The sequence below is a fragment of the Onychomys torridus genome, chromosome 5 (assembly GCF_903995425.1).
Source record: "Onychomys torridus chromosome 5, mOncTor1.1, whole genome shotgun sequence".
NCBI lineage: Eukaryota > Metazoa > Chordata > Mammalia > Rodentia > Cricetidae > Onychomys > Onychomys torridus.
In genome coordinates this window covers 47,718,736-47,745,758 of record NC_050447.1, presented here as the reverse complement: position 1 = coordinate 47,745,758, position 27,023 = coordinate 47,718,736, and the positions used below count along the sequence as shown (strand labels likewise).

Sequence of the window (27,023 nt, the reverse complement as noted above, 5' to 3'; positions counted from 1 at the left end):
CCACCTGCGTTGGACCCCTAGAAATCACATGGCAGGAGAGAATTGACCCCCAAAGTTGTCCTCTGACCTTATACATACCATGGTATGCTAAATTTATACAAACACACATAAATAAGCAAATGTAAAAAAAACTTTTGAAGTTGGCGCCTTATGCACATGGAGTCCTTTCTGTCCAGGTGTCCCATCTTGCCTACATGCTCACTTTAATAAACTCAATAAAATGACAGAGAATGAGGACTCCATCTCCTCACTCAGCCACATTTGGAGTTCTTGTTAGGCACCCATGGCTAGTGACTCCACACTGCACAGGATGGGTGAGAGGATACTTCTAGAAGTTTCTCTTGCTACAGGTTGTACTAGGTTGAAATGCCGTGAAGGACAGATGGGTGCTTTGTTATTTTCTTCCCCCCCCCTTTTTTTTTTTTTTTTTGAGACAGTTTCTCTGTGTAGCTTTGCGCCTTTCCTGGAACTCACTTGGTAGCCCAGGCTGGCCTCGAACTCACAGAGATCCACCTGCCTCTGCCTCTCGAGTGCTGGAATTAAAGGCATGCACCACCATGCCTGGCTATTTTCCTTTTTAAACATCATTGATGGGAGCTGGGGATGGTAAACAGCAAAGGAGCAACGTGTAGGCTGGCAAGAGGTTGTCACCTGCCCAGAGCTGCTGAGCCAATCAGAGAGCACCCTTGTGGTAGTTTGGATGAGAATGGCCCCCATAGTCTCAAACGTTTGAATGTTTGGTCCCAGTTTATAGATCTGTTTGGGAAGGCTTAGGAGGTGTTGTCTTGCTGGAGAAGGAGTGTCACTGGGGGTTTCCAAAAGCCCACGACATCCCACTTGGCGCTCGCTCTCTTTTTCTGCCTCATAGCTGTTGTCTCAACATGGGAGCTCTCAGCTACTGCTCCAGCGCCATGCCTGCCTGCCTGCTGCCAAGCTCCCCGCCATGCTGGTGATGGACTCAGCCTCTGAAACTATGTGCCCCAAATAAACTCTTTCACATTGCCTTGGCTGTGGTGTCTCATCACGACAATAAAACAGTAATTAAAACATCCCTCTACACACAGCCCTGCCACACAGCCACACCGTGCTCTGCAGCTGGGCCTGTCACTGCCCCAGGCTTAACTTCAGTTTGAGAACACAGACACCCCAGGCCCCTCTCTTCAGGCAAAACTCAGGTTTCTGTTTTATTTCACAGGCTCTTCTCTTCCATCTGCAGCCCCAGATCACACACCCCTAGTTAGACCCTGCTGCCAGAGCAGAGGCCCAGAGAGATGGCGCCTCCTGTCTGTGGTCACACAACAAGCCACTGCCAGGGCAGACACCAGGCCTTGTCACCCCCTCAGTGAGGCTGAGATCACCTTCCCCATGTCACATCACAAAGGAGACAGCACTAGCCAAGCCTTGGTCAAATTCATCATGGCACCTGTCAGCTCCTTCTGTGGACCACAGACTCATGGAAGACCCGACTTACCAGTTGCACTCTGGAGGCACCAGCTTGGTCAGCTCTTCCAGAGATTTCTCCGACCTGTATTCCTGGCAGGAAGCACATCAGATGTGCTGTTCAAAGGTGGGAAGCCCGACAAGTGCCCATCATGTCCCGGTGACCCCACCCAGATGGGATCTCGGGATGTACACACCTGGATGAAGCCAACAGTCACCACGATGAGCACAGCCTAGAAGACAGGGTGCCGGGAAGGGAGGGTGTAAGCACGACTTCCAGGTGAGACTGAGGCCAGAGCCAACTACCAGAGCATGGGGGCTCTGAAAGCACACTGTGCTCCGAGCCCTGTGGTGCAGACCTGTAATCCAAGCTGCTCAGGAGGCTGAGGCAGAAGGCCTGTCTGCACAACTTAGTAAGACCATGTCTCAGCCTATAAAAAGAGGACTGCACATGTGTGTGTGTGGGGGGGAGGGGGTTCATGGGTAGAGCCCCTGCCTAGGGTCACCCAGTGAATGCTGAGGGTGTGGCTCAGGGGCAGAGCACTTGCCCTGCATCTGTGAGGTGCCGTGTTCAATTCCCAGCACTACCACAGAACAGAACACATTGCCTGTTCTCTTTGCAAAACTGCTGCTCTGTATAGAAACTCAGAAAGCAGCCAAGTGTCCCCTGTCCAATATCAGAAAAACTATCAAACTCTACTCCCCAGGGCTCCCACACTGGGGAACCCTTCTAGATTTTTCTGCAGACACACTTTCATCATGGCATGATGTGACACAGATGTGTTCTCTTACAGACCGCCATTTTCACCCTTCAGCTCAGGCCTCTCCTACACCTGCAGGTGTGCTCTGCCCCCAGCGTTCAAAGAGAAGCAGCAAATGCTGAACTCTGTGTGGGGGATGGGCCATGGATACAAAGAAGTGGAGTGATAGTTGTCCAAAGCATCTGTAGGGTCAGACACAGGAGTGATTAAACCCAGAGAGATGTGAGGAGGCCATCAGGGCTACATGGGGGTGGGGGTAGGGATACAAATGGCCATCCATGGCACGGGGTTTCTTTTAGGGTAGAGAAAGTATTATGGACTGGACAGAAGTGATCAAACAAATGTGCAAAATCCCACTGAATTCTTCACTTTAAAACCATCCATCTAGCCAGGCAGTGGTGGCACATGCCTTTAATCCCAGCACTCAGGAGGCAGAAGCAGGTGGATCTCTGAGTTCGAGGCCAGCCTGGTCTACAGAGTGAGTTCCAGGATCTTGTATAATATTAGCGGGACCAGTCTAAATAATATGCATCCCAGGGGCTCAGGAGAGAGAACTACTAACGGCGAGGACCATTTTTGGGAAATAGAATCTCAGCACATGGAGCTCTATAGTCCACTTGCTTTAATTCCTCTGGCATAACATCCTATCTACACAGCTTCAGTTCTGTTCTTGTGCCTAGCTCCTTTCTTGCCTGATTTCTCTCTATAGTAATCTACTGCTCCCTCTAAGTTCTATCTTAATTCTCTCCTCTCAATTCTGCCTCAACTAGGTCCTTTTCAGCTTGTTCTTACCCAGCTAGGACTTCCCCATCTGGCTCTTCCTCATCTTCCATCTCATTCCTCTAGTACTCTCTTCTGGCCCTTCAATCTAGTTCTTCCCCATCTCAGTTTGTTCCTCTCCAGTTCTTACCCATCTAGTTCTTCCATTCTCTTTTCTCTTCTCCGTCTTCTATGTGCCCTGGAAGTCCTGATATATATACACTTACAAGCAGTATGCCGTTAGCAGTGCAAAGCCAGGCTTCCAGGGTCAAACAGAGGGGTGATAAGAACCCCATAGAGAGGCAATAACCATCAATTATTATTTGCAATCCCAAAGGGAAGTGGCCATGGGGAAATGAATTAATTAAAGGCTGAATATCTAAGAAGAGGGATCTTATGTGCTCAACTATAATCTTAAACGTGATTGGTAGAAAATGTTAAGAATCTATAAGTTGCTAGGTCAATGGGAGAAAATAAAACTGTTTTCTTTTTTCCTGTCTGTCCTCCTACCTGTCCAAGCTATCTGTTTTTCTGCAGGGTGGAGGAAAGTGTGCTCAGTCACTGGGCAACCTGTGTACTGCTAGATGCCTCTGGTGATAGTTAAAGGGAAATCTGGAACTAGAGGTAAGGTTTGGGAAAGGAGGAAGTAAAGCTTAATTGGCACATCCGCCAGGCCTTCTCAAACAGGTAGTCTGGATGATTAAGTCTGTTCTTAGAGGGTACAGAGGTATCTCTGATAAGGTACTTTTCCTCTGTCTGGGGATAGACCTCGATGGATGCTGCCAATGATGATAATTACAGGGAGGCTTGAACTGGGGTTCTGGCTGAGTATGGCTGTCAGTGCAGAAGGTTATCTAACTATTCCTAGAAGTGGTTAGGTAAGGAGTTAGAGGTCTATAGAGTTAGTAAGGCTGTAAGAAAGGAGGGTCTGAGCTAAATTGTGTAGAGCTATTACTTAAGGTCTACCTGACCTAGGTAGGCGGTGTCTCCTTGTGGAATTTACCTTAAATCAGGAGACTTGCATGTGGACTGTTATTACTGCTAGTCCTTGAAAGTGGCTAAGGGAGATATCTGATTCTAGAGAAAGCCTTTCCTGAGGCTGTTCTCCAAATACCTGGAATGTGTATGTCCAGAGAGTGATCAGTCCACACTGTTAGCACTTCTTAGGGAAAAGCCAATTGGGAAAACTATGAAGGCACACATGGTTTTCATAACAGAATACAGCTGATATATAACAAGCCAAACAACACCAAAAACTCCTTGGGATTTGGCTTCCTCTGGAAGAGATCCTTGATCTCTCCAGGTAGCTTTGCCATAACCGGCTGAGTTCTTATGATATATTCCTGTGGCCCGCAGCACCAGGTCCTGCACCAAAGCTACAAAGAGAAACCCTGTCCTGTAAAACCAAAAAAAAAAAAAAAAAAAAAAAAAATCAATCTTTGTTTTTTGAGCAGTTTCTCTCTATGTAGGCCTGGTTGTCCTGGAATTTGCTATGTAGACCAGGTTTGCCTCGAACTCACAGAGATCCACCTGCCTCTACCTAGAGTGCTGATATTAAAGGCATGCACCATCACACCTGACTAAAATAGTCATCAGTTTCAATGTATATCTTACTTAGATGAGAAAAACTTAAAAGGTGAAATCACCTCTAGGTAATGGGTTAAGGATGTCATGGGGCTTGGATGTGAGATACCTCTCATGAGCTCATGGGCTTAAACACTTGGTCCCCAGAGAGGGAAGCTGTGAAACCTTTGGGAGGTGATGGCCTAGCTGGAGGGAGTGGTTAGCTGGAGGAGAGTGGAGGTTTATATCCCAGCCCTTCTTCTTGATCTGCCTAGATGTGAGCAGGCAGCCTCTCTCCTCTGCAGCCAGAGCCCCCACTGCTCCCACAGCCATACCTTCACCGACTGTCCCCTCTCAAAACGTGAGTCAAAAAAAGACCTCTTCTGCGATGTTCCTCTTTGGTATTTGATTGCAGCAGAGAGGAAAAGTAACTAGAGTAGGGGATGAGTGCATTTTATAATACTCCCAGATCCTGTTGGGAGGGGAGAGGATGGCAAAGTAGTCTGCTCCCAAAGAGACCCCTTCATAATGGGGCTGCCTATGCCACACAGACCCCTCAGTGCAGTCAGAGTGGCGGATTTGCTTGTTTTTAGTCTGTCCTTTCTTTCTTGGTTCACAATAAACTCCTCACCCCCTTTTTCTTGTGTAGTGACTGGCCTCGGGGGTAGGGAGATGGCTCAGTTGGCAGAGTGCTGGCCTTGTGAGTATGAAACCTTTAGTTTGAGCCCCAGAACCCAAGTAAAATGCCAGGCATAGTGGTAATTGCAACCTCAGTGCTGGGGAGGCAGAGACAGGTGGGTCCCCGGGGCTCACTGGCCAGCCAGCCTAGCCTACATGGTGAGCTCTGGGCCAGTGAGAGACCCTGTCTCAGAACACAAGATAGTGGTTCCTGAGACATGACAGCTGAGGTTGATTCTAGCCTCTGCATGTGTGCACACATGTGTTCCCACGTGCATACACACTTACACAAAGCATAATAAGTTTTGAGAAACAACTAGCAGCAGAGCCATGGCCAGCTCTGGGCATCCCTGCCAGTCACTCACCAGGGCGATGCTGATGGCGTCCTCATACTCCTTGGTGAGGACACTCACCACGGCTGAGCCCAGCAGCAGCAGGATCAGGGGGTTCTTGAACTGGAAGATGAACCACAGGGCAGGTCTTCATTTTACAAAGGCCAGTGCAGGCTCCTACCTGCAGCTGCTGTGCAGCTCAGACCTTCACGTGAGGCCAGGCTTCCAGGTCACCCTGCAGCGGCTAAGGGCTTGGGAAGGGGACTGCTCTATGTGGTGTTCCTCCTCTGTAGAAAAGTCCACCGTCGACAGCCCTCTGGGCTGATGCTGACACTGCCCCATCTAGACCGGGCCCTGACTCTGAGTTCTGTGTCTTGCCTGGCCACACCTCATCCATGCAGGGTTCCCTTGGGATACATGATGGATGCACATCCTGGCTACTATCGCCAAGCATTCCTCCGTTGCCACAACAGACCCCCAGCCTTGTGTGCCATAATCACTCTGCTCCTGTGGTCATCTCTGGGGACTCTAGTGATGTTCCTCTTAGGTTCTACTTCCGATTGTTGTTGTCTATCACCCCTTTATATCATGACGATTCATGTTACAGAGAATGGAAAAGAAGAACAAATACAGAAACAGGTCAAAGAGCAGAACCGGGAGATCAGGGAGAGCACTGAAGGACCAACAAGCATGTCTCTCTGCCTCTGAGCTTCCCAATGGCCAAGGTGCCAAAGGAAATATGGCCCCTGTGCATAGGTCCCACGGCTTGTGAGAAGGACTTCAGTGTGTGCTGCTGTGAGACATGAAGGGATGGACCCCCACCCTCACCCCTGGAGCTGCCATGTGTTTATCCTCTGTGGGAGGACCCCAGAGTTGGCTCTAGCCAAAGTCTCGACTCTTCAACATTGGGAGGCACAAAGACATTTTGGTTTTGGGTTATGGTTTGTCTTTGATTCTACTAACCCACCTCTACTTGACAGCTGGGAGATGACAGTCCTGATGTTACAGACCCTGCCTATTCTGGATGACCCAGCACAGGGTCTATGGTATGGTGTGGTGGACAAGAACTCAGAATCTGCTTTTTCCTGCCGGTCTCCACCACTGGCTCACAGATAATCTGGAGTCATCTGAGTTCTCCCAGCCTGTTTGCCAGGGTACAGACATGCTGTCTTTTCTTCTCCTCTCTCCTCCCCTCATCCCCTCCTCTCTATCTCTTTCATTTTTGAGATAGGTGCTCCTCGAACTGGCTACATGGTCAAGATGGGCTTGAACTCTTGGTCCTTTTCATGTTCCAAGTGCTGGGGTCATAGGCATCCACACCACGCCTGACTATTTTAAGTTTTTTGGATCAACATCTTAAGATGTAGCACAGGCTGACCCAGAACTCACAGTGATCCTCTGCCTCAGCCTCTGAGTACTAGGGTTACATATATGAGTCTCCTCAGTGTCCAGTTGCTTCTGGCAGTGAGATTAGCTTGCCCAGGGTTCAATAAATGTCCATTGGCCATGGGATCAGGCGCAGACTGTGATGTTTGGCAATTGGTGGAAGGGAGAAATTGTGGCTAAGTAGCTCCAGGAATAGCTCTTGGCCTAGCAGGAAGTTTCTCAGCCTCCTTGCCAGGGTCCCAGATAAGAGGAACCAACGGAAGGGATAGGAATGGGTGGTTCTTTTGGAGAGAATCCACCACACAGTGGGATGCTTACAAGCTCCAGCACTTGGGTCTGAGACACATGGGGTGGGGTTTGAGCTGGCAAGAAGCAGGGACCCACTCCCCACAAAGCCCAAGACCTACTGCAAAGTACAGATAGATTCATCCACAAGGCTGCAGCCTTCTCCCTAAGAGTAATGTCACAGGTTATAAATGTTTCCTCTCCAGACCCCACCGTGTTCCACAGACCTTCATGAGCTATTTAAGGGGACCTACCACCCAAGACAATGAGTGGGTCTTGTTCATACCCCTTCTGAGACTCAGAAGCCAGCCCACTAGTCACAGGAGGAGGCAGAGAAGAGGGTCCCCCACAGTTGGGGTGGGGAGTCCTGACCAGTGCTGCAAGGAGCCTTAAGTGTGAAGTGGGGTCTCCAAGTAGCTTAGGCAGGGCAGAGGCTGGAGGAGGGCGCCCGACACCTAGCAGAAAGCCAATGGGGCGGGGCTGTCTGAGCCCCAGCTGGTCTGAGTCTCCATCTTTAGACTTTAACTTCAGGAGCCTCCATTGCCTGAACAATGGACTTTCAGGAACCTTCTGGGCTGGGCCAGAGTCACCTTGGTGCCTACAAGCCAGTTTTGGTGCCAAACAGTCAACACAGGGCACAAGGAGAGAGGAAGGTGCTGCCTGAACTGTGTGGTTGGTCCTTGAACCAATCAATCAATAAAGCTTTAAACATAGAACCAATCAGACGGCAGCTGAAACCTAGGGCCACTCAGGAGTCTACAAACAGGGAGAAGGGAGGTGTGGCCTGGAGTGAGAAAGGAAGGAAGGGAGATGGAGGACCGGGATGCCTCAGTTGTCAGAGATCTCTGCCTGGTCAAAGTACAGACTTCTAGAGCAGAACTGGCAGCCATGGTCAGTCCCCTTTCTCCAACGGTGGCTAGACATTTGACTTGCAGACATCAGCACCAGGCCAGCACTACACTGAGATCAGCAGCTCTAATGGGCGGATGCTCAGTGGCAGGCTGCATCACAGCTTGCTTCTGGGTGACTTTGGGCCCCTACACCCAAGATAAGCAGGTAAACTTGAAATTCAGGACCACAGGGAATTGTGCAAATGTGTGTGTGTGGCCAGGGGTCAACCTTGGTTTGTTCCTTGGGGCTGTCCACCTCACTTTTTGAGACATGTTTTTTACTAGTCTGGAACTCACCAAGCAGGCTAGGCTGACCTGAGCCACCTGTCTATACCTCCCTGGATCTAGAATTTCAACCACACACCACCAAACTCAGCTTTTAAAAAGCAGGTTCTGGAAGTCAAACTCAGGTCCTTGTGCTCATTCAGCAAAAACACTTTACTGAGCTGTCTCCCCAGCCTGACAATAACTTTACTTTTACAGTTTCCTGAGGCATACTTCTATTCAATTATTTCTTCTGTGGCCTTCTAAAATGCCTGTTTGCCAGGACATCCACGCCTTTCTTTGCTTCCTCTGGCAAAGCTACAGGCCATGCAAGGCCTTTGCCAAGCAAAGACTTCCTGCTTCTCTGTCCCACCCTCTCCCTTTGCAAACGACTTTAAGGGGATGATAAAATAAATTAATACTATTCATTTACTTACTGTTCAGCATGGTGCCTGGCTCATGGCAAGTGTCCCTACTGCCCATCACGGCAGGTCAAGTCATGGCTACCTATATTTTTAGTCACCTATGCAGGGTGCCTCCTGGAGGCTCAGAGCATCCAAAAGGACAAGACTGTTTATCTTGAAACTCATTCATCCCACACCCCAGGTGGGACCTTCCAAGGACACCCAGGATCAATATTTAAAGAATGAGTGCTTGGCCCGCCCTTCCTGGCTAGTGTCCCTAGTGAACACAGAGAAGGGAGCCCTGGCCCTACCTGATCCAGGTACTTCTTCCACATGGGCTCAGCGTTATCAGTGACAAACTCATTCCAGCCATGGACCAGCCTGCGCTGGGCCACTGCCATCTCTGACAGGCCACTGTCAAGGTCCACCTAAAAGGAGGCAGAAGATGTAGGGTGAGTATGGTACCAGGCCCAGCAAGGACCAAAAAAACAAGTCACACAGTGGCCTTGAGCCACAGTGTCAGCAAATGGAACTGGAGATGGGAGAGTGAAGAGAGAGAGAGAGAGAGAGAGAGAGAGAGAGAGAGAGAGAGAGAGAGAAGGAAGAACATGAACCTTAGATATAGCTGCTACCTAGCAGCTTTTCAAAATATTAAACAGGATTACCACATCCACACGACCCAGTCATTTCTCTCCGGGCATACAGGCCCAAAGGCACTGGAAGTGGACACAAAGAGGTGCTTACATCCTCCCCACACTGGGGGCAGCATTGGTCTCAATAGTCTAAAGGAGGAGGCAGTCCGCATCTGTTGAGGTGAGTGGATAAGCCATGTTGTGTAGGGCCATGTAGCTTCAGAAAGAAAGATTGTTTTGTTATGGGTGGACCTGGACAGCAGAACTGAGGGGGTAAACCTATCCCTAAGAGAAAGGCTATTCAGCTCATATCGGCAGAATGTAAGCGGAGCTGAGAGGCCTGGAGGTGGAGGTGGAGGCGACTGTTTAGTGAGGACAGAGCCCAGGTTGGCAAGATGGGCACAATTCCGGAGGTGGATAACGGTGCCATTGGCAAAGAGTGGTAACTGTTCTTCACAAAACACTCACTTAAAACTGTCAAGAAATCCTGGGCTTGTGGTGCACACCTGGGATTCAAATGTTTGGGAGGATGAGGCAGGAAGATCAGAAGTTTAAGGGCAGCTTGAACCAAACAACAAACCCCAAATTACTTATGTTGTGTCTCTTATTATCATCAAATTCCATCTTGAAACAAAATAGGCACCCCTGGAGAGGCTGAAGTGACCATATCTATCACCTGGCAGATGCTAATCCAGGCCCTTAGTGTAACAAAATCATGAGGCACAGCCAGTGTAAGTGCCAGTCATGATGTCAGGGAGCTTTGTGTTCAGGAGAACTTCCCGAGAAAGCTGCATAGAGCTTCGGGGTAGGGGGGAGGAGAGAGTGGGATCCAGGTGTTCTCAGTAGGAAAAGAGGGCTGAGCTTGTTTTTCTGGCTCAGGAAATGTCTGAACAAGGAAAAAGGCCTTCCTCCTCTTCTCCCCAAGAAGCAGGGCTTGAGATAGACTCTTAGGTCATTCTTAAGGCCTGTCACGGTACCACATGCCCTTTCCCTGCTAAACTTTTCTTTTCCCAAGGCAGAATGAGCTATGAATACATACATACCCATGTTCACACATGCACACACACATGTACCCTCACACCCATCCAGACATGCACATGCCCTTGTAACATATATATGCATGCACATACTCATGTACATACATGCAAATGTATATGTACACATACATACAACACACATATACACATACTCCCCACATGCACATGCATACACATGTAAACACATTCAGGTGCACATATATGTACATGAACACACATCCTAATAACCATGCACAGATACACATATGCCCATGTAATACATATATGCATGCACACATATACCTGTACACACATGCATATATATGTACATGTACATACAACATACCAATGCACACATATGCACACACATGCATCACCATTTCTGCCTGGTGTTCGAAGTAGTATAAGCTAAAGATATGGTGCTGGTTCCATCCTGTGGCCCCAGAGGGCAGATTCCTAGGCCAGGTCTGGCTTTTCTTGATGCTCCCAAATTCTAATTCCCTCAGGCACTCGTGAGAAGTTGATGTCCATAACTGGCCTCTCCATGTCATAAAAGATGAAAAGGGAGAGGTAGGCATGGGCGAAGAGTTTGATCCTTGATGACAAAAGCCTGGAGGAGCCCGGGGCCGCGTGGCTCCCCAACAGTGCTGGTCACTCACTCTGGTTCTCGCCATTTGCCAAAGGAACTGTGGGCAGAAGGACGCTCGGCCTCTCTCAGGGACCTCAGGCACTGGCTCCAGGGACAGCAGCATTGCTGAGATTCATGTGGAAATCAGAACCGTTCCACACTGACAGCTTTGTGGTACTTTCTTTGAATCCACAAACTACCTCACAGTGGCATCAGGCGTGACGGCTCATCTTATGACAGGAGTTAGGATCCCTATAAACACACCCTGGATGAGAGCATTTCCAGAGAGGTTTTACTGAGGTAGGACCCATCCTGAATGTGGGTAGCGCCATCCCGTGAGTGCGGGTCCTGGTTGAGTACCAGCCTCCATCTCTCTCTGCTTCCTGACTGCAGATGCAGGTGACCAGCTGCCCCATGCCCCTGCCACCAGGACTTTCCACTATGATGGGCCTTGAACCAGAACCAGAACCAGAAAGGCGCTGCCTTAAACTGCTTTTGGGAGGCATTTTTGTCAAGACAACGAGAAAAGTAATAAAGACAGATACAAACAGTCCTTACATGGAAGGCTCTGGCCAAATCCTCTTTGCTGCATTTACATGCTTCCCTGGGCGGCAGGGCTGTGACAGTTTTTTCTCTTTCGATGGCCTTTAGCTCACACTGGTTATCAATCTGTGGAGAGAGCAATGTGGCTGGTGAGCATTGGACACTTTGCTGTGAGGTCTCTGGTTAAAGCAGGACACACATATGCAACATGTGCACACCCCAAGTACACACACCTAACCACACGATCCACTCCCACATCATGAGACAGCTCACTCACCAACCACCCAAAGGGTTTTTTTTTTTTTTCAATGTGAACACTACAGAAACGGTCACATGCCAGCACCCTCTGACTGTGCTCTCTCTCCATGTTAGTGGTAGTAGGCAGGGTGCCACACTGCTCTCTCCACAGGTGCTCAGCTTTCCTCTGCATGTGGAGATTCTGCTCCTAGCTCTCCCTTCTGCTAGGGGCATGCAGGGTTCATTTGAAGTCATTGGCTATAATTGACACATCTGTTTGGAAATAACCTTTTTCTCTTATTATTATTATTATATTATTATTATATTATTATTATTATTATTATTATTATTATTATTATTATGTGTGTGTGTGTGTGTGTGTGTGTGTGTGTGTGTGTGTGTGTGTGGAGTATGCACATACATGTGGCCAACACTTGGTATTTTCTATCATTGTGTCCACTGGGGATATGAACTCAGGTCCTCATGTCTGTGTATCAAAGCACTTTGTCATCTGAATGACCTGTCCTGTTGCAGGAAACAAACTTCTTTAGTAGGATTAGGCTGACAGACCACGGTGACATTTTACATGTTCAAAACCCGGACCCTCTTACTGCAGCAATTCAGGCTGAGTGTAAACCGTAAAGAGTATCTCCTGAGCAGGGCGGTGGTGGCACACACCTTTAATCCCAGCACTCGGGAGGCAGAGCCAGGCGGATCTCTGTGAGTTCAAGGCCAGCCTGGTCTACAGAGAGAGATCTAGGACAGGCACCAAAACTACAGAGAAACCCTGTCTCGAAAAAAAACAAAAACAAAACAAACAAAAAAAGAGTGTCTCCTGTAGCAATATGTGGTATCACACCCTAGCTCCATGAGTTTTTGTAAATAACTGGAGGAAAGGGGTGGAGGCCACCTTTATGTCCTAGAAGCCTGAGGACCTGTGCCCAGAGCCCCAGGCAATCAGACACCAGTGGCCTGGGCTGCTGTGATGACAGAGGGATCTCAGTGCCAGGGCACATCGAGACATGTACAATGTTCTTCCTAGAATTCTGACACTGGGACACGATAGCATCTTTTCCTTCTCAAGCCAAGTCACCAGGAACTGGGGAGGAGGAAAGAGAGAGGTAAAAACAACTTCCTTTAGCTAAGGTGCAGTCCAAGTTCCTCTTCCCTTCTTACCAACGCTGCACCCCAAGTGTGAGTTAGCGCTCAGTGGCCGATTTGTCCACAGGAACCCCCAAACACATCCACTTCATGGGATTCTGCTCTTGATATAAAAAAACCAGAGCGCAACAGTGAAGACACAGCTCCTCCCAGTTCTGTGGTTCTCCAAATGTCTCCACACCAATAAAGATCCCACAGTAGCTGACCTCCCTGCAAATTCCCTCTACAGAGAAACATGCACCACTGGACTGCTAGGCTCTAGTCCCCACCCAGCCAGCTCTCTTGCTCCCTCTGCATGGGAGACAACCCTGGGTGTGAGCATACTTGCACCCTTCCTTCTGGCTATACCACACTCACTTTCCAAATACAGTATCCTGTGACATTGAAACGTTATGTACACACACATATATACATGCACATACATATATACAGGCACATATACATAAATACAGACATACACATGACATATTCTCTCTCTCTCTCTCTGGCTTGGAGACTCTCAAATCCTGGCTGCTTTCAGGACACACCCATCTCTTTTGGCCTGGCTGTGGTGACTGACACTCCCTTGGCCCACCCCCTGCAGTCTTCATGGCCATAGGCCGATTTTCTCTGAGCTTTAACCACTGTAGATTTTGTACAATAGAATCCCACACTAGCTGACCTCCTCTGCCTTTGTGCCTCCTTGTGACCCCAGAGTACTGTTTGCCTGCAGCAAACAGGCTGCTGCTCCCTGGTGGGGCCCTAAGGCGACAGTCGAGGACACTGAGTTGTCTCAGAGAAGTTTCCCCAGTAGTAGGCTTAGGCTGGAACTGAGCCCAACAGAGACCAACAAAGAACAAATATGATCTCCCATGGAAGACACAGGCTCAACAGACATCAGGAGCTCAGCACACAGAGAGCATTTGGGCAGCAGGGCCCAGCCTCCCTCAGGCCCATCCTGGCCTCTCTGCCTCCCTGTCTGTCCAGTGCAGAGATCTTATTTCGCTTAGATCTCAGGATCTCTATCCTCTTCTGGGGCTGATAACACTGCATTCCTACAACATACTTGTTAAAACGGACCCCTGCCTCAATTTCTTCCTCAGACTAGTAGGGGTTGTCACAGCAGGGCATTACCGAAAAGGAGGAGGGCTATTGGAGAAGAGGAGAAGGAAGACCCACGTGCAGTTCCTGGCACCAAGAAACCCCAAGCACAGGTGATGAGAGGATGGCAGGGTTCCTTTCAGAAATTAGGGTCCTGAAGGCAGTACCAGTCTTAACAAACAAAAGTGTAGAGACCCTGTCACCTCTGACGTCCAGATGAGCACTCAGGAATTCCTCTGTGCATGTGAACCAGACACTGCCAGAGACTCATATCCACTAAGAAAAAATTAGTCACATTGGGTATGGTGGCATTCATCTACAATCTCAGCACTCGGGAGGCTGAGGCAGGAGGATTGCTGAGAATTTAAGGCCAGTGTGAGCTACACAGCAAGGTCCTGTTTTTTAAAAAACCAACAGCGTGGTACTGTCTTGATGGAGTCGTTGAACTCTGTGATGGAAATGGAGGGGTCACAAGCTGAGGGCAACAGGTGGCCTCCGTGAGCTGGGAAATAGCTCCCTGCCCCCTCAGAACCTGCACAAGGAGCTGCCCTGGTCAGACTGTCTTCTACCTGTGAGACCCAGGTTGGACTCTTGTTCTCCAAGCACCAGGGAGCACATGGCTGTGGCTTGGAGTGACAGAGATGTGTGGTGTCGTGTTAAAAGCAACAGTGGTACCCTGGTGTTGTCATCATTTGCTTGCTGAGATCCAGACTCCAGCCCCTCCCTGTATCCAGACACACGGACCTCCCACACTTCTCTACCAGCCTCATGGGAGAGGGGCTGTCATAATCCAACTTACACAGGAGTGCCAGCACAATGCATGCAGAGCGGAGGGTGCTCCGACATGCTGCAGAGGGGAGAGAAGATGAGAACAGTCTCAGTGTTGGTACTAGAAAGGGAGGGGGTGAGTGGCCATGACAGCTGCATGCAAAAGCAGGAAGGCAGTCAGAAAGCTCAGGCACAGGAACAGGCAGGGAGTGGTGTTCACAATGCAGGCTGCCCCTTACAGCAGCACCTCCCACATCCCCACAGAGGCCAACACCTGTGCTGTGGCCTCTGCAGCAGGTACAAGTCTACCCTAACAATGCTTTCTTGGCTTGTTTCTTTAGTCCCCGGCTTCTTCCTGCATGGAGAGAACCCTGCCCGCTGCCTGGGAGACCACAGTTCCTGTGCTCCCTGCCAAGAAATTATGCAAGCACCTTCACTTAAATCAACAAATAAGAAGACAGGACAAAGACAAAGCCATCCAAGTGCAAGAGGAAGCCAAGGCCTGCCTTTTCTTAGGATCACAGAGTGAGAAAGGACTTTCTAAGTACAAGATAAAACTAAGATAAGAAATAGACTCAAGTTCCAGACAGGAAGAGGACTGGGCTCTGTAACGTACAGTGTGAGCACTGTGAACAGAGTCCAATGGTAAAAATTTACCAAAGCAACGTGAGCCTCTGACCTTGCAAAGAATAACACGACCGCCCATTGTTTCTGTTGTTGTTTTGTGAAAACTGGGGAAAAGATACACACTAAGGATGTAAGCCCCGTGATAAAGCTGGGGACGCCCACACACTGGGACCTGGTGTCGGAGAGAGCTCGCTCACAGACAGCTGTGAGGGATGAATCAGGACAGCCCCCACTGCAGAGCATGTGGCGTCATTCGCGTTGGAAATGCTCTGCTCACTTCTTGTTCAGACGCCCTCTTTACAGAAGGGTCCTCTCAGAGCCACACCTCACAGTACTGTCCATAATGGCTCTCTCTGTGTTAGTGCCAACCCAAACACCCACTAATAGGCCGGCTGGTTAACCATGAGGCCGCTGTAACGTGTGGCACAAAGCTGCTCCTGAAAGAAGAGTTCCTTGAATGCAAAGGTTAACTGTGTATTGAGGTATGCCTGCAATAGTCATGTGTGTAGGTCACGCACAGCTGTATGGAGACTCACACGTGTGTCTGCCTGAGCACCACCCAGACAACGACAGAACTTAGAGCTCCCAGAATCTTCCGGCCACTGGGCCTTCTCTCGCACACCACCTTCTAGGAAGATTAAACATCCTCACTGCTTTGCACATGGATCTGCTCTGCCTGCTTCAGAAACCCATAGAAGGTGTCACACCCAGGGACCCCAGTCCTCCTGTTGTCTTCGTAAGAGTGGCTATTTCTCTACCAGTGAGGGCAGGCCACTCTGTTGCTGTGTGGGACCATGGGCATTTCATCCTATTACCGTATAGCAACCTGGCGTCATGATTTATTAGCTGGTTGTAGGAGCTGGCATGTAGGCTGTGTCCAGTTTGGGCTGTTATGTTGTACATGGCATTGTTAAGTCCTAGGGCAGGTGTTTAGATAGGATGGACACTTCCACAGGGTCTCCCCCAAATAGTGGACCATTCACAGAGGTAGAGGAGGAAAATTAGAGATGTGGGCCACTGTGCATAAGGGGGCCCACATAAAACATGATAAACAAAAGATGGAAGATATGCTTCTGGCAGAATCCAGCAGACTGAGTGGCCTTGGGTGGCCTTTGGGTTTGGAAACCTGGTAGCTGAAAGCAGGGGCCATGGGAAATGGTTTTTGCGCTTTTGGGAGTCTGGAACGATAAGTAGGAGTTATTGATTCAAAGTAGGGACCCAGTCCTGGCTGGCCCAGGGACAGGGATGGAGAGAGGGGCAGTTGCTTCCCCAGGAAGAAATGCTGAGTGGCCATAAGACCTTGCTCACTAGGGAAAGGGCTCATGAGGAAAAGCCTCCATTTTCCTCCAGCAGGCCTAGAGGGAATGCTGCAGGGCAGAGAGCATCTACAGTGGAGCCTCAGGTCCTACTCTCCCTGAGAGGCAGGTCACCTGGCATAGCTTAATACAGTAGAGAAAAGAGGGGCAGACAGTTGTGAGTGAGCCCAGTGGGGCCCACCCAGTACTTTTTAGTATCAAGTGGAAAAATGTCTCAAAGCAACAACCCAGGCATCTGTGGATGTAGGTGGGCCAGCCACTTGCTCAGAAGTCAAATTCTGGTTTCCTACCTGCCTATTGGGCCTCCCACAGCAAAGCTTATGCCTTTCTTAAGTCTTGGTGTGTTGTCCTATGACATGAACTCAAGAAGCACATGCAGCCAAGACAGTGGACAGCTTCAGTTGCAGCGTTGGGTCAAGAGGGCAACGAGTTTTTTCCTGGGCTGCAATGGTGTCTAGAGTGTTCACATGCATGCTTGTATGCATGTGTGCTCATGTGTATGAGAGAGTATGAGCATGTATGTAAGTGCATCTGAGTGTGTGCATGCTTGTGGTGTGTGTGTGTGTGTGTGTGTGTGTGTGTGTGTGTGTGTGTAAGGCCTAAGGGACTAGCCAGCTCTCAGCAAGACCCACCATGACCCACCATGTGTATTACTCAGGAGGAAAAGCATAGACATGGACAAGAGGACAGCCAATATAATTGGGAACTAACACATAGGTGATGGGGAGGAGACTGCTCACACACAGGGAGATTGTATGACTCAGAAATAGCCTGATAACCTCGGTGACTGGTGTTCTCAGCAAAGTCCTCAGGGAGCGGGCATGGGCTGTCAGGGATTCACTGGATTGGAATGTACAAGTGTGTACGTGCGCAGACACAACACTGAATATAGACTAACAGTGTATGCATGCACATCCCCCTCCTCCCACCAGCAAAGACAAGCAGCGATCCATAGATTTTGTTGTTGTTGTTTCTCAACACAGTGGTCCAAGCAAAATGCACATCCAGGAGCCAGGAGCCAGGGCTGCTTCCCCACCTGGGGAGAGATGGTGGGAGGTAAGTGTTTCTTCCTATCCCAGCAACCTCACCAGAGTCCGGGGAAGGTTAGTAGGGCATGGAGGCCATAAGAAGGGTCTCTCACAAGGCGGGTGTGGGCAGGCAGAGCAAGCTGAAATGAATACTAACTACAGACACTAACAGAATCAGATTGGAATGTATGTGTTCACACGAGTCTGAATGACTTAAGGGCTGGGGAGAAGAGGAAGCTTTCCCTGGCGTGGGCAGCTAGGAAGTGACTGAATAGTGGAATTGAGAAATCACTCAGTGACACTTTTAGTCAGGCGAGCATCGCCCATGCAGGCTGAGCTCAGAGAGTGACACATGGGTCTCAGCTGAGGGAAGGAGCTGCCACCACCACTAGCAATGGGGCAGGCAGCATCACAAGGACACTGGGGACATGGCTCAGTTGGTAAAGGGCTGGCTGTACAACCATGAGGATCTGAGTTCAGTCCCCAGCACCCGTGTAAAAGCCAGGCATGTCAGTGCTTTTCTGTAATCCCAGTGCTGGGGAAGCTGAGGCAGCTGAACTAGCCCAACCAGCAAGCTCCAGGTTCAGTGGGAAAGTGTTTGAAAAGTGAAGTGGAGAACAGAGGGAAATGCCAACATCAAGCTCTGGCCTCCGCACACATGTGAGCACACACACAAGTAAACAAATACCACCTTAGGTTTCTTGACACACACACAGACACACACACACACACACACACACACACAGACACACACACACACCCTGTCACCATGAGGTCCCTCAGAAGAACAGAACCAACGTCTACCTGAGGAAACGCTAGACCAACCCAAATCAGGGAAACACTCCACAAAGTTATGAGCTTGGAATCTTTAAGAAGGCCAGGAAAACCCAAGGAACCATTCCATATACAGGGGATAAGGAACGTATAACTCCAGGAGGTTCCAGACCTGTGTGAGTCCACACACCATGTGACTGTGCCCATGGCTGAGTCATGGTGTGAGTGGATTGTAAGGCTTCACTATAATTAGGAATGAATGTCTTCAAGTGTTTGGGGCCAATGGGTCATCATGCAATTTGTGCCCAAATGGGAGTGGTAAGCGTGAAGGTAAGTGGTCAGCATGGCCATGTATTAACTGTAAGGGCCTGGTGAAGGACAGTCAGTGTCTGTTTCATGGTCTTCTAACAGTCCCCTCTGTAGCTATAGACCCAGCTTACATTCACTGAGCACACTCTTCCCAACACAGCTGCCAATTCTGCATGCCCCAGCTCCCAAGTCTAACCAAAAGGCTAGGTAGGCTAGCTGGTGATGTGCAGTGACTATCTTGTTGAAGAGGCAAGTGGTATCCCAGGATCAAAAGACTTCACCCAAGGTCACAGCAGGCAGGGTTTGAGTGAGGACTAAGTCTACCTTTCTGTTGGGCAGTGGACCCTCCGCTCCACCTCCCTGCCTCGAAGACAGAGCTGGGCCTCCATCTCACTCATTTATTCTGGGTTTGGTTGTGCAAAGTGGGTTTCCTCAGGCCCTGCTGTGGCCTGTGCAGCAGGAAGTTGCAGGGCCTGAGCTGAGCCCAGGATGATAGGGAAAGTGGCTCCAGGAAGTACCACACCTGTGTTCCTGGAAGCAGAGCCACACCTCTGGTTTCACCTGCAGGTTCTGCCTGACTGTCCTGAGGCCACTTTTGTGGGCCTCGTTTCTGGAGATCAGTAGATCAGTGTGGCTAGCCTGATTCCTCTAGCCCTTGGAAAAAACCTTCCTAACTTCCTGAGATGCCAAGGGCTTCTCTGTGGGCAGTATCTGACCCTGTAACTCAGTGATGCTAGGTCTCTGACCCTTGGTCTTGGGAGTATTTGGCCCCAGATCCCTGGCTGTAGCAGCATTGGGCTGCTGGGATCCAGGAGGAGACAGGAAGAATGACTAGATTACTCACTGGATGGTCAGCCCATGTGCCAGGGGCTGTTTGCAGAAAATGTTTTGAAAGAGCCTGCTTCAGTAGCCCAAGAGATTAGCCAGCAGCACAGAGAAGTGAACCTTAGAAGTCAAAAGACCAGCCTCCAACTTCCCAGGCATGTTGTCTCACTCTAGGAAAGCTCCTGACATTTTGGAACCTCCGGTTGCTGTGGAGATTTTCTCTAAGGATTCAAAACAGAGAAGAAAATCAGCTAAGTGTGGGGCAGTGTGTGCCAAGCTACTAATGCTGCAGGATTCAGGGGAGGTGAGGGAGCCGAGGGACGGTGGAACTGGGATGGTTCTCTGCAGGTGGAGACAAGATACAGTCAGAGTCATGTAATGACACCTTCCTATAACTAAAGAGTAAAGTGAGGGCTGGGGAGATGGCCTTTCAGCATGAGGACCCAAGTTCGGTTTCCAGAAATCACATTAAAAAAAAAAAGAAAGAAAGAAAAGTCAAGCAGTGATGGGGAGGAGGCAGGTTGGAGGCTGAGACAGGTGGATCGCTCTCTGGCCAGCAAGCCTAGCCTACTTGGCAATTTTTATGCCAGTGGGAGAGAAAAAATGGTGTCTAAAGAATAAACTTAAGGTTGTGGTCTGCGCGCGCGTGCGCGCGCGCACACACATATACACACACACACACACACACACACACACTGCCCTCCCATGACACCCCCAACACTTCACTCCTTATTTAATATTTAATCGCTATTTAATGACTTAATGACTTAATCCTAATCACTCTTAGGAGGCACCTCTGATGTACATAGTTTATCCCATTGTAGCAAGGGTAGATTCAGGCACATGGAGACTACATAAGTTCTTACAGGACCAGGTGTAGCGATGGAGTCTACAGGAAAGGAGCCTGGGTCAGAGAATCTTGCAGCATATCCCACAGCCTTTAGAGCAGCTCAGAGAAGGACCAGGATGCCTCTGCACATCACAGCCTGACTGCCACACAGTGACAGACCAGCAGTGCCTGGGAGAAAAATGGGACCATAATGTGTGGTGGGGGTGAGGCGTGGCACTGTGCACTGAGATTTGCTGTGGGTTCACGGAGGCGAAATAAATTACAGGTATACAAAGGGGGAAAATGAGGACAGATGTAAAAAGGGGAGAAAGAAAAAGAGAGCAGAATCACGTTCAGTCCCGGGGGTAGGGTGGGGGGGATAAGGCAGGGAGGTTCCCGAGACAATAAATAATTAATACCAATGGACATGGGCAGAGAAGGCAGGACACACTGAAATTTCCCTACATTGGTACTTGGGGGATAGATTGGGGTCAGCTGTGAGGAGAAGTCTTCAGAAACCAGAGAGAGTGACACAGAGGAGGACACACAGGACTTCCTGGGGAGCAGGCACCTCCCCAATCAAGGAGGAGGAAGTCTGGCTTAATTTCCCAGGTATCCGCTCCCATGGCCAGGCTATGGTCTATGTGGTGTGACCCAGGAGTGTGCCAGGCAAATGCTAATCTCGGTTCTCTGTGCCCGACCTCTTCCTCCAGAGAGTGTCTGTGTCACAGCAGAAGCACCAGGCTTTGTCTGTCTGTCTGTCCGGCTTCTCCCTCCCTCCTAGGGCCTATCTCAAGATATTCCATAGTAGGACAGGCATTCTGCTGACTCACTCTCACCCCAGAGAGGGTGCACAGGAGGATGATGTCTAACCAATGAGAAGCTGCTGATCCACAGGATGGGTCTCATAGTTCAGGGAGCATCAGAGCCATCAAAGCCAGCTAGAGCCCAGAATGCCAGAGTGGCCGTAGGTGCAGGCCGAAGACTGCACTTCTCACATGCTCCTAGGGTTGCTAGGAGTCAGTGCAGCATCTTAGTCATTCCCTTTATTCTCCATGGGTGCTGAGGGAAGGCCGATGGGTGTGCAAGGCCCATGCAGACTCTGCTTATGCTGCCTAAAAGCTATGAGGAGCTAGGAAGCAGGCAAAGGAAGAAACCAGAGGCCTGGGAGTGAACCTGACTCCGTGATCCTCATGACAAGTGTCTCCTTACACCGGAGAACACAGGAATATGCCAGAAGAGGCACATCAGCCTCCTTAGTAGTACACCAGGAAGGGGAAGGACCCACCAGGCGCTGCGGCTGGAGATCTGGGCCGGGGTGGTCTCAGATCAGCCCTCCTTCCCCCAACATCCACGAGACCCCCACATTTGATCTGTCTAGAAGCAAAGACTTGTAAATCCTGGGGAATGCATGAGTGGTCTTGTGGGGCATGCACAGACTAACCAGGCCACATACTCATGGCTATTCAAGAGAGACCATGTACAACACTGATCTCGGTTCTGGAAGTTTTCAGACTCACGAGTCATGGGCATGTCCACACTTGATTGTGCTTTGCTGGGCTCTCTTCCCTCCAGTAGTCCAGCAGAAGGTTCTGGAAGAGCCCTTGCAGCAGCACAGTTTCTGCCTAGAAGTGGGGACAGATGGGGCCTTCACCTAAGTTCAAGTACTCGGCAACCTCCATGGAAGGCATGCATTTTCTCATGATAGCTGCAGCTCCTGTTCTCCATAGGGAACTTGGAGCTATGTGCAGCATCCCCTCCTGTGCCCACCCCCCAGCCTTGGGATATGGCTTCTCTACAGGCAGGGCTTTAAAAGAGGTAATTGAGATGAAGCAAGGTCACTAAAGGCAGTTCATCAGGTTGGAGTTCTTAGGAGCTCAGGACACAAAACACCCTCAGAGGGTGATCAGGAACACGGTGAGGGAAATGATGCTCTCTGTCTCAGGAGGAGCCCGTTGGCAATACCTCTGTCCTAGGCCTCCAGTGTGAGCCATAGCAAGCTGCAGAGAAACAGCACTTCCTCCAATGGACGGCTGGCCCACCCCAGGGCACCTGCACCCATGAGCAACACTGTTGAACTCCCACCCCCCAGCTGGAAGGAAGGCAGAGAAAGACCCCAGCCCTTTAGCTGTGGACGCCATAGTGGCCACAGGCCCCACTGAATGGTGCTGCGCTCCGGGTCACTCCCTGTGTTTCAGAGGTCACAAGCCCTACAATGGGATGGGTGGGATGGCTCAGTGAATACAGACAGGTCTTGGTTGTCAAGCCTGAGATCTGAGTTTGAGTCCTGGGAACCGTGTGGTAGGAGGAGAAAACCAACTCCCACAAATTGTCCTCTGACCACCACATGCACAAAATCATTCATAAGCATAATTAAAAACAGCCCAGGAGCTGCCCAGGAGCTGTCCAGTGCAGCCTGAGGGAGCACAGGCCACTGCTGTGCTTTGGTGTTGATCTTCCCCTTCCTCTCCAGTGAGAGCCCCAGGCATGTCCTGCTTTGCGGCTCCCTGGGTGTGAGCCCACAGGTGCACAGAGATCCCAGCTCTTAAGGGATGGGAGAAGAAGAGGCACCTGGAGCTTCCTGCTCCGTGCTAGCCGTCTTGATTTATCTTCAAGTTTGTGCCACACACAAGAAGTCCAAGGGGACAAAGAGATGTGCTTAGCTTGGGGCTGAGTGGCTCTGCTTGTGCGGGGTTCCACTTCCCATCACCCACCATTCCAGTGGTCATGATCACCCTCCCTCTGGTGTCTCTGTACACGCCCTGTAGTTATCCACAGGGTGCAATACTAGGAAGCAGTCAGAATCCATAGTAAGGCCATTGGCATGGCTTAGCCGGTAAAGGAGCCTGTCCCTAGCCTGATGACTGGAGTCAATCCCCAGGTCCTACATGGGGAGAGGAGAGAACCAGTTCCCAAAAGTGGCCCTCTACCTTCCTATACGTGTCATGGTGTGCATGTCCCCTGCCCACTAACCACATTTTTTAAGAAATTGAGGCTGGTGAGATGCCTCCGTGGGTAAAGGCACCTGCACTGCAAGCTTGGAACCCTTGTAAAGATGGAACCAACTCCATGAAGTTGTCCTCGGACCTCTACATGTGTGCTGGGTCCATATGCACAGTAATCAATAAAATAACTTTGTAAAAGCCTTGACAGTGGGAGACAGAAAAACATTCTCCTCCTTTGTGCATGGGGATCCCACATTTTTCTTTCCTACCCAGTCCTAGGAATTAGGCAGCCAGCTCTGCTCTCATACCAACTGTAGCTACCTTGAGCTGAGCCCCTTCCCTGAGCGCTCACTCACTCCCATGGTCCTTACAGTACTGACCCAAAGTCATCTGGGTCAGGAATCGCTGGGAGAGGGGAAGTCCAAGAATAGCATCCTATGTCCCCCCAACCATCCTCTTCCCACTGGCACCCCATGAGACAGGCTTGGGGGCCTGATAGCGCTCTTCACACTCACAGTCACCTCATCCAGTTACTGCAATCCTTAGCCCTTGACTCTGGCCAAGGCCCAGTTTGTCCCAGGCAGAGGTTTCCGGATGCACTTTCTGCCAGCTTTCATTTCAACTGGTCACTGTCAGGGCAGGAGGTGAGCTCACTTAGGTCCTCTAGAAGCCAGGCAGCTTTGAGCATGAGACAGACAAGTTCCTACCCTGGTGGAGGGTAGGAACAGACTACACCCATTCATCTTGTTCTCACTGAGAGTGCTTAGGACCCCCAGCCCCAGTTTTACACCCCCTTCCCCTCAGATATACACCAAACACGCCGTTCATATAGATCTTAGTTTCAGAGGTCAGGGTCTAGGCTTCTTTACCCTTCGGGACAAGGCTTGTGGTATTAAGACTAGACAGATCCCATAGTGTCATCTTTGGATTGATTCTCCAAGAACTTCAGGTTTCCTGAGAACTTACTAAGTTGAAACTCTTTCAGCGATTGGCCTGATAAGAACAGATCTGGTGGCGCCAGTGACAAGAGCGCCACACCTCGTTAACAGGAGAATGGAGACATCACAGATCTCAGCCTGGGACTCTCAAGTGTAAACTACAGAGGGGAGAGGGGCAGAGAGGGGCAGCCAGCTGCCAGCAGGTGACTGGCATGGATCCTGTCTTTGTTGGCAGCAGCTCGCTCGCTGTCTGCTACCCGCAAGGAGCCCTGGAGTGAGTTATTAAACACAACAGACTGAAGTGAGGAAACACCATCTGCAATCCAGATGTTCCTTATTTGCAAGCAGCCAAGCCAGTTCTGCAGCTATGGGTCACAGCCTGCTTGCTGCCAGGTGTCACAGATCTGAGACCTTAAACTAGCAAGCTCCTGCATATTGACATCCCATTCTGCACACACATGTGGAAACGGCCATTCCTGGCATGAGCATGCTCAAAAACTCCAAACTCTGAGCCCAGAAACAATCATGTCAAAGGAAACATCACAAAACTAGGGAACTCCTGAGCAGGCTGTGTGTGCGTGTGTGTGTGTGTGTGTGTGTGTGTGTGTGTGTGTGTGTGTGTGCGTGTGTGTGTGTGTATAGCCTTTTTTACTTTGAATCATTTCAGCTAAAGAAATCATCTGTTTTCTGCTCGTTTTTTTTTGGGGGGGGGGGCAGGGTCTCATGTAGCCCAGGCTTCCTTTGAACTGTTTGTGAAGCCAGTGATGACTCTGAAAGCAGATCCTCCCATTTCCACCTCCAGAACTCTGGGATGATAGGTATGCACCACATGTGGCTGGAAATCCTACTACTGTGGGAGGGCAGCCTGAGGGAGACCCTGATTACCACCCTGGCCCCTAGTATTCCCTCAAGCAATGTCATCCCTTCCCTTCAGAAGGGACATTGCCTGAGACTTCCTCCACAGAATTGCCAAGAGGTACAGCAGAAGTCGTAAGCCCTCGTTCTCAGGCCAAGTTGCAACTATTCTGAGTCAGCCTTCAGTTGCCTGTCTGATGTGCAACAAGGAGCCCTTTGGAAAGGACCGTGTGGCCAGGAAACAGGCCTGCCACAGCCGACGTGCTTAGAAGTGGGTGCTCCAGGGGAGCCCCCAGCCATGCACACAATGTGACCATCACCTTGTGAGAGACCCTGAGCCAGGAGCACTCGGCTGCACAAGCTCAAGTATCTGTTGCAAGCTTGGGGACAAAGTGTTATTCCGCTAGGGATGGAGAGCAAACAGCCATTGGACAACATGGGCTGGGGCTTAGTCTTTCTGGCCCTGTTAAAAGCAGCTTTGAACTTCATACTTAGAAGCCAGTGTCCATAGCTGAGCTGTAAGCCTGTGGCTCCTTTGATTGGCAGGTTGAATGTTAACATGGGTTGAAGTCACACCTCAGTGTAAATTGACAAGAGGTAGAGGGTGCAATTCTTTTCTCTAACATACCCACATAATGATGAATTTTGAGGGGTGTGGGTCAACTTCAGGCTAAGAGTATGTATGTATGTATGTATGTATGTATGTATGTATGTATGTATGTATGTATCTATCTATCTATCTATCTATCTATCTATCTATCTATCTATCTATCCTGTGATATGTAATGGGGGCTAGAACCCAGGGCCTTGCACATGCTAGACAAGTGTTAGGTCTTTTTTTAAAATTAATCTATTTTTTAATGTAGATGGGTGTTTTGTCTCTCTGTGTGTGTCTGTGCGCCACATGCATGCAGTGACCCCAGAGCTCAGAAGAGTACATGGCCCCCTGGAGCTGGAATTACAGATGGCTGTGGGCTGCCCTGTGGATCTGGAATTGAACCTGGGTCCTTTGGAAGAGCAACCAGCGCTCTTAACGGAGAGGCCATCTCTTCAGCCTGAGTGGCAGGTCTTAAACATGCAAATCTGTGACTGTTTTCTTCACTGAGTCTCTAAAGGCTGGCATATTTATGAATATGTGAACAACTGCCAAGTCCTGATCTAAAACCACTCAAAGGTCCCCACTGCTGTAAATAGAAAGGTCAGATTCTTTCTGACAAGACTCATGGGGTCACCTGTGTCCCCTGACCTTCTCAGATCAGCCCCTGTACTTCCCTCTTCCTGCTGGGAACTCTGCCCAGCTCACTCATCTTTCCACTCCTGTTAATCTCAGACATGACTCCCTCCCAGCCCCCACACTCAAAAGTCAAGGTCAGCCATGCCCTGCTTCTTTCACCCTCTCCGATGGATGCCTAAGGGCAGAGAGTGCATGCATTTCCCTCAGCACGGCCCAGCACACAACAAGTGCTGGGGTCTGGATTGAATGACAGGGTGCCTACTGCACGTGCCCAGCTACTGGCACTCAGGCCCGGATCTGGAGAGCCCAGGAGGGTGACAAGGTCAATAGCCAGGATAGCAGGACAAGTGGGAGTCATGCCCACCCCGGGAGCAGCCTGGAGGGCAGAGTTGGTGCCTGGGCCTTCCCAGAAACAGGACTCTCTAGTCTAATGTTCTTCTCCTACTGTGCAGGACATCAGAGAGAAGCTTTGTCTTCTCTGTCTGAAGGAGTCTCTCAAACACCCTTCTACTGGTC

At 50.0% G+C, this 27,023-nt stretch overlaps 1 protein-coding gene across 1 annotated transcript in view; it reads right to left on the bottom strand.

Annotated features, from left to right (window-relative positions):
• Atp2c2 (ATPase secretory pathway Ca2+ transporting 2) overlaps positions 1-27,023 on the bottom strand; it is a 62,065-nt gene that overhangs the window by 32,685 nt on the left and 2,357 nt on the right. Inside the window, exons 2-6 of the mRNA XM_036188862.1 lie at positions 11,597-11,707; positions 9,074-9,190; positions 5,567-5,656; positions 1,638-1,673; positions 1,472-1,533 (exon numbers count right to left, since the gene is read on the bottom strand). Of these exons, the coding sequence (XP_036044755.1) occupies positions 1,472-1,533; positions 1,638-1,673; positions 5,567-5,656; positions 9,074-9,190; positions 11,597-11,707 (416 nt within the window). The remainder of the gene's footprint in view (positions 1-1,471; positions 1,534-1,637; positions 1,674-5,566; positions 5,657-9,073; positions 9,191-11,596; positions 11,708-27,023) is intronic.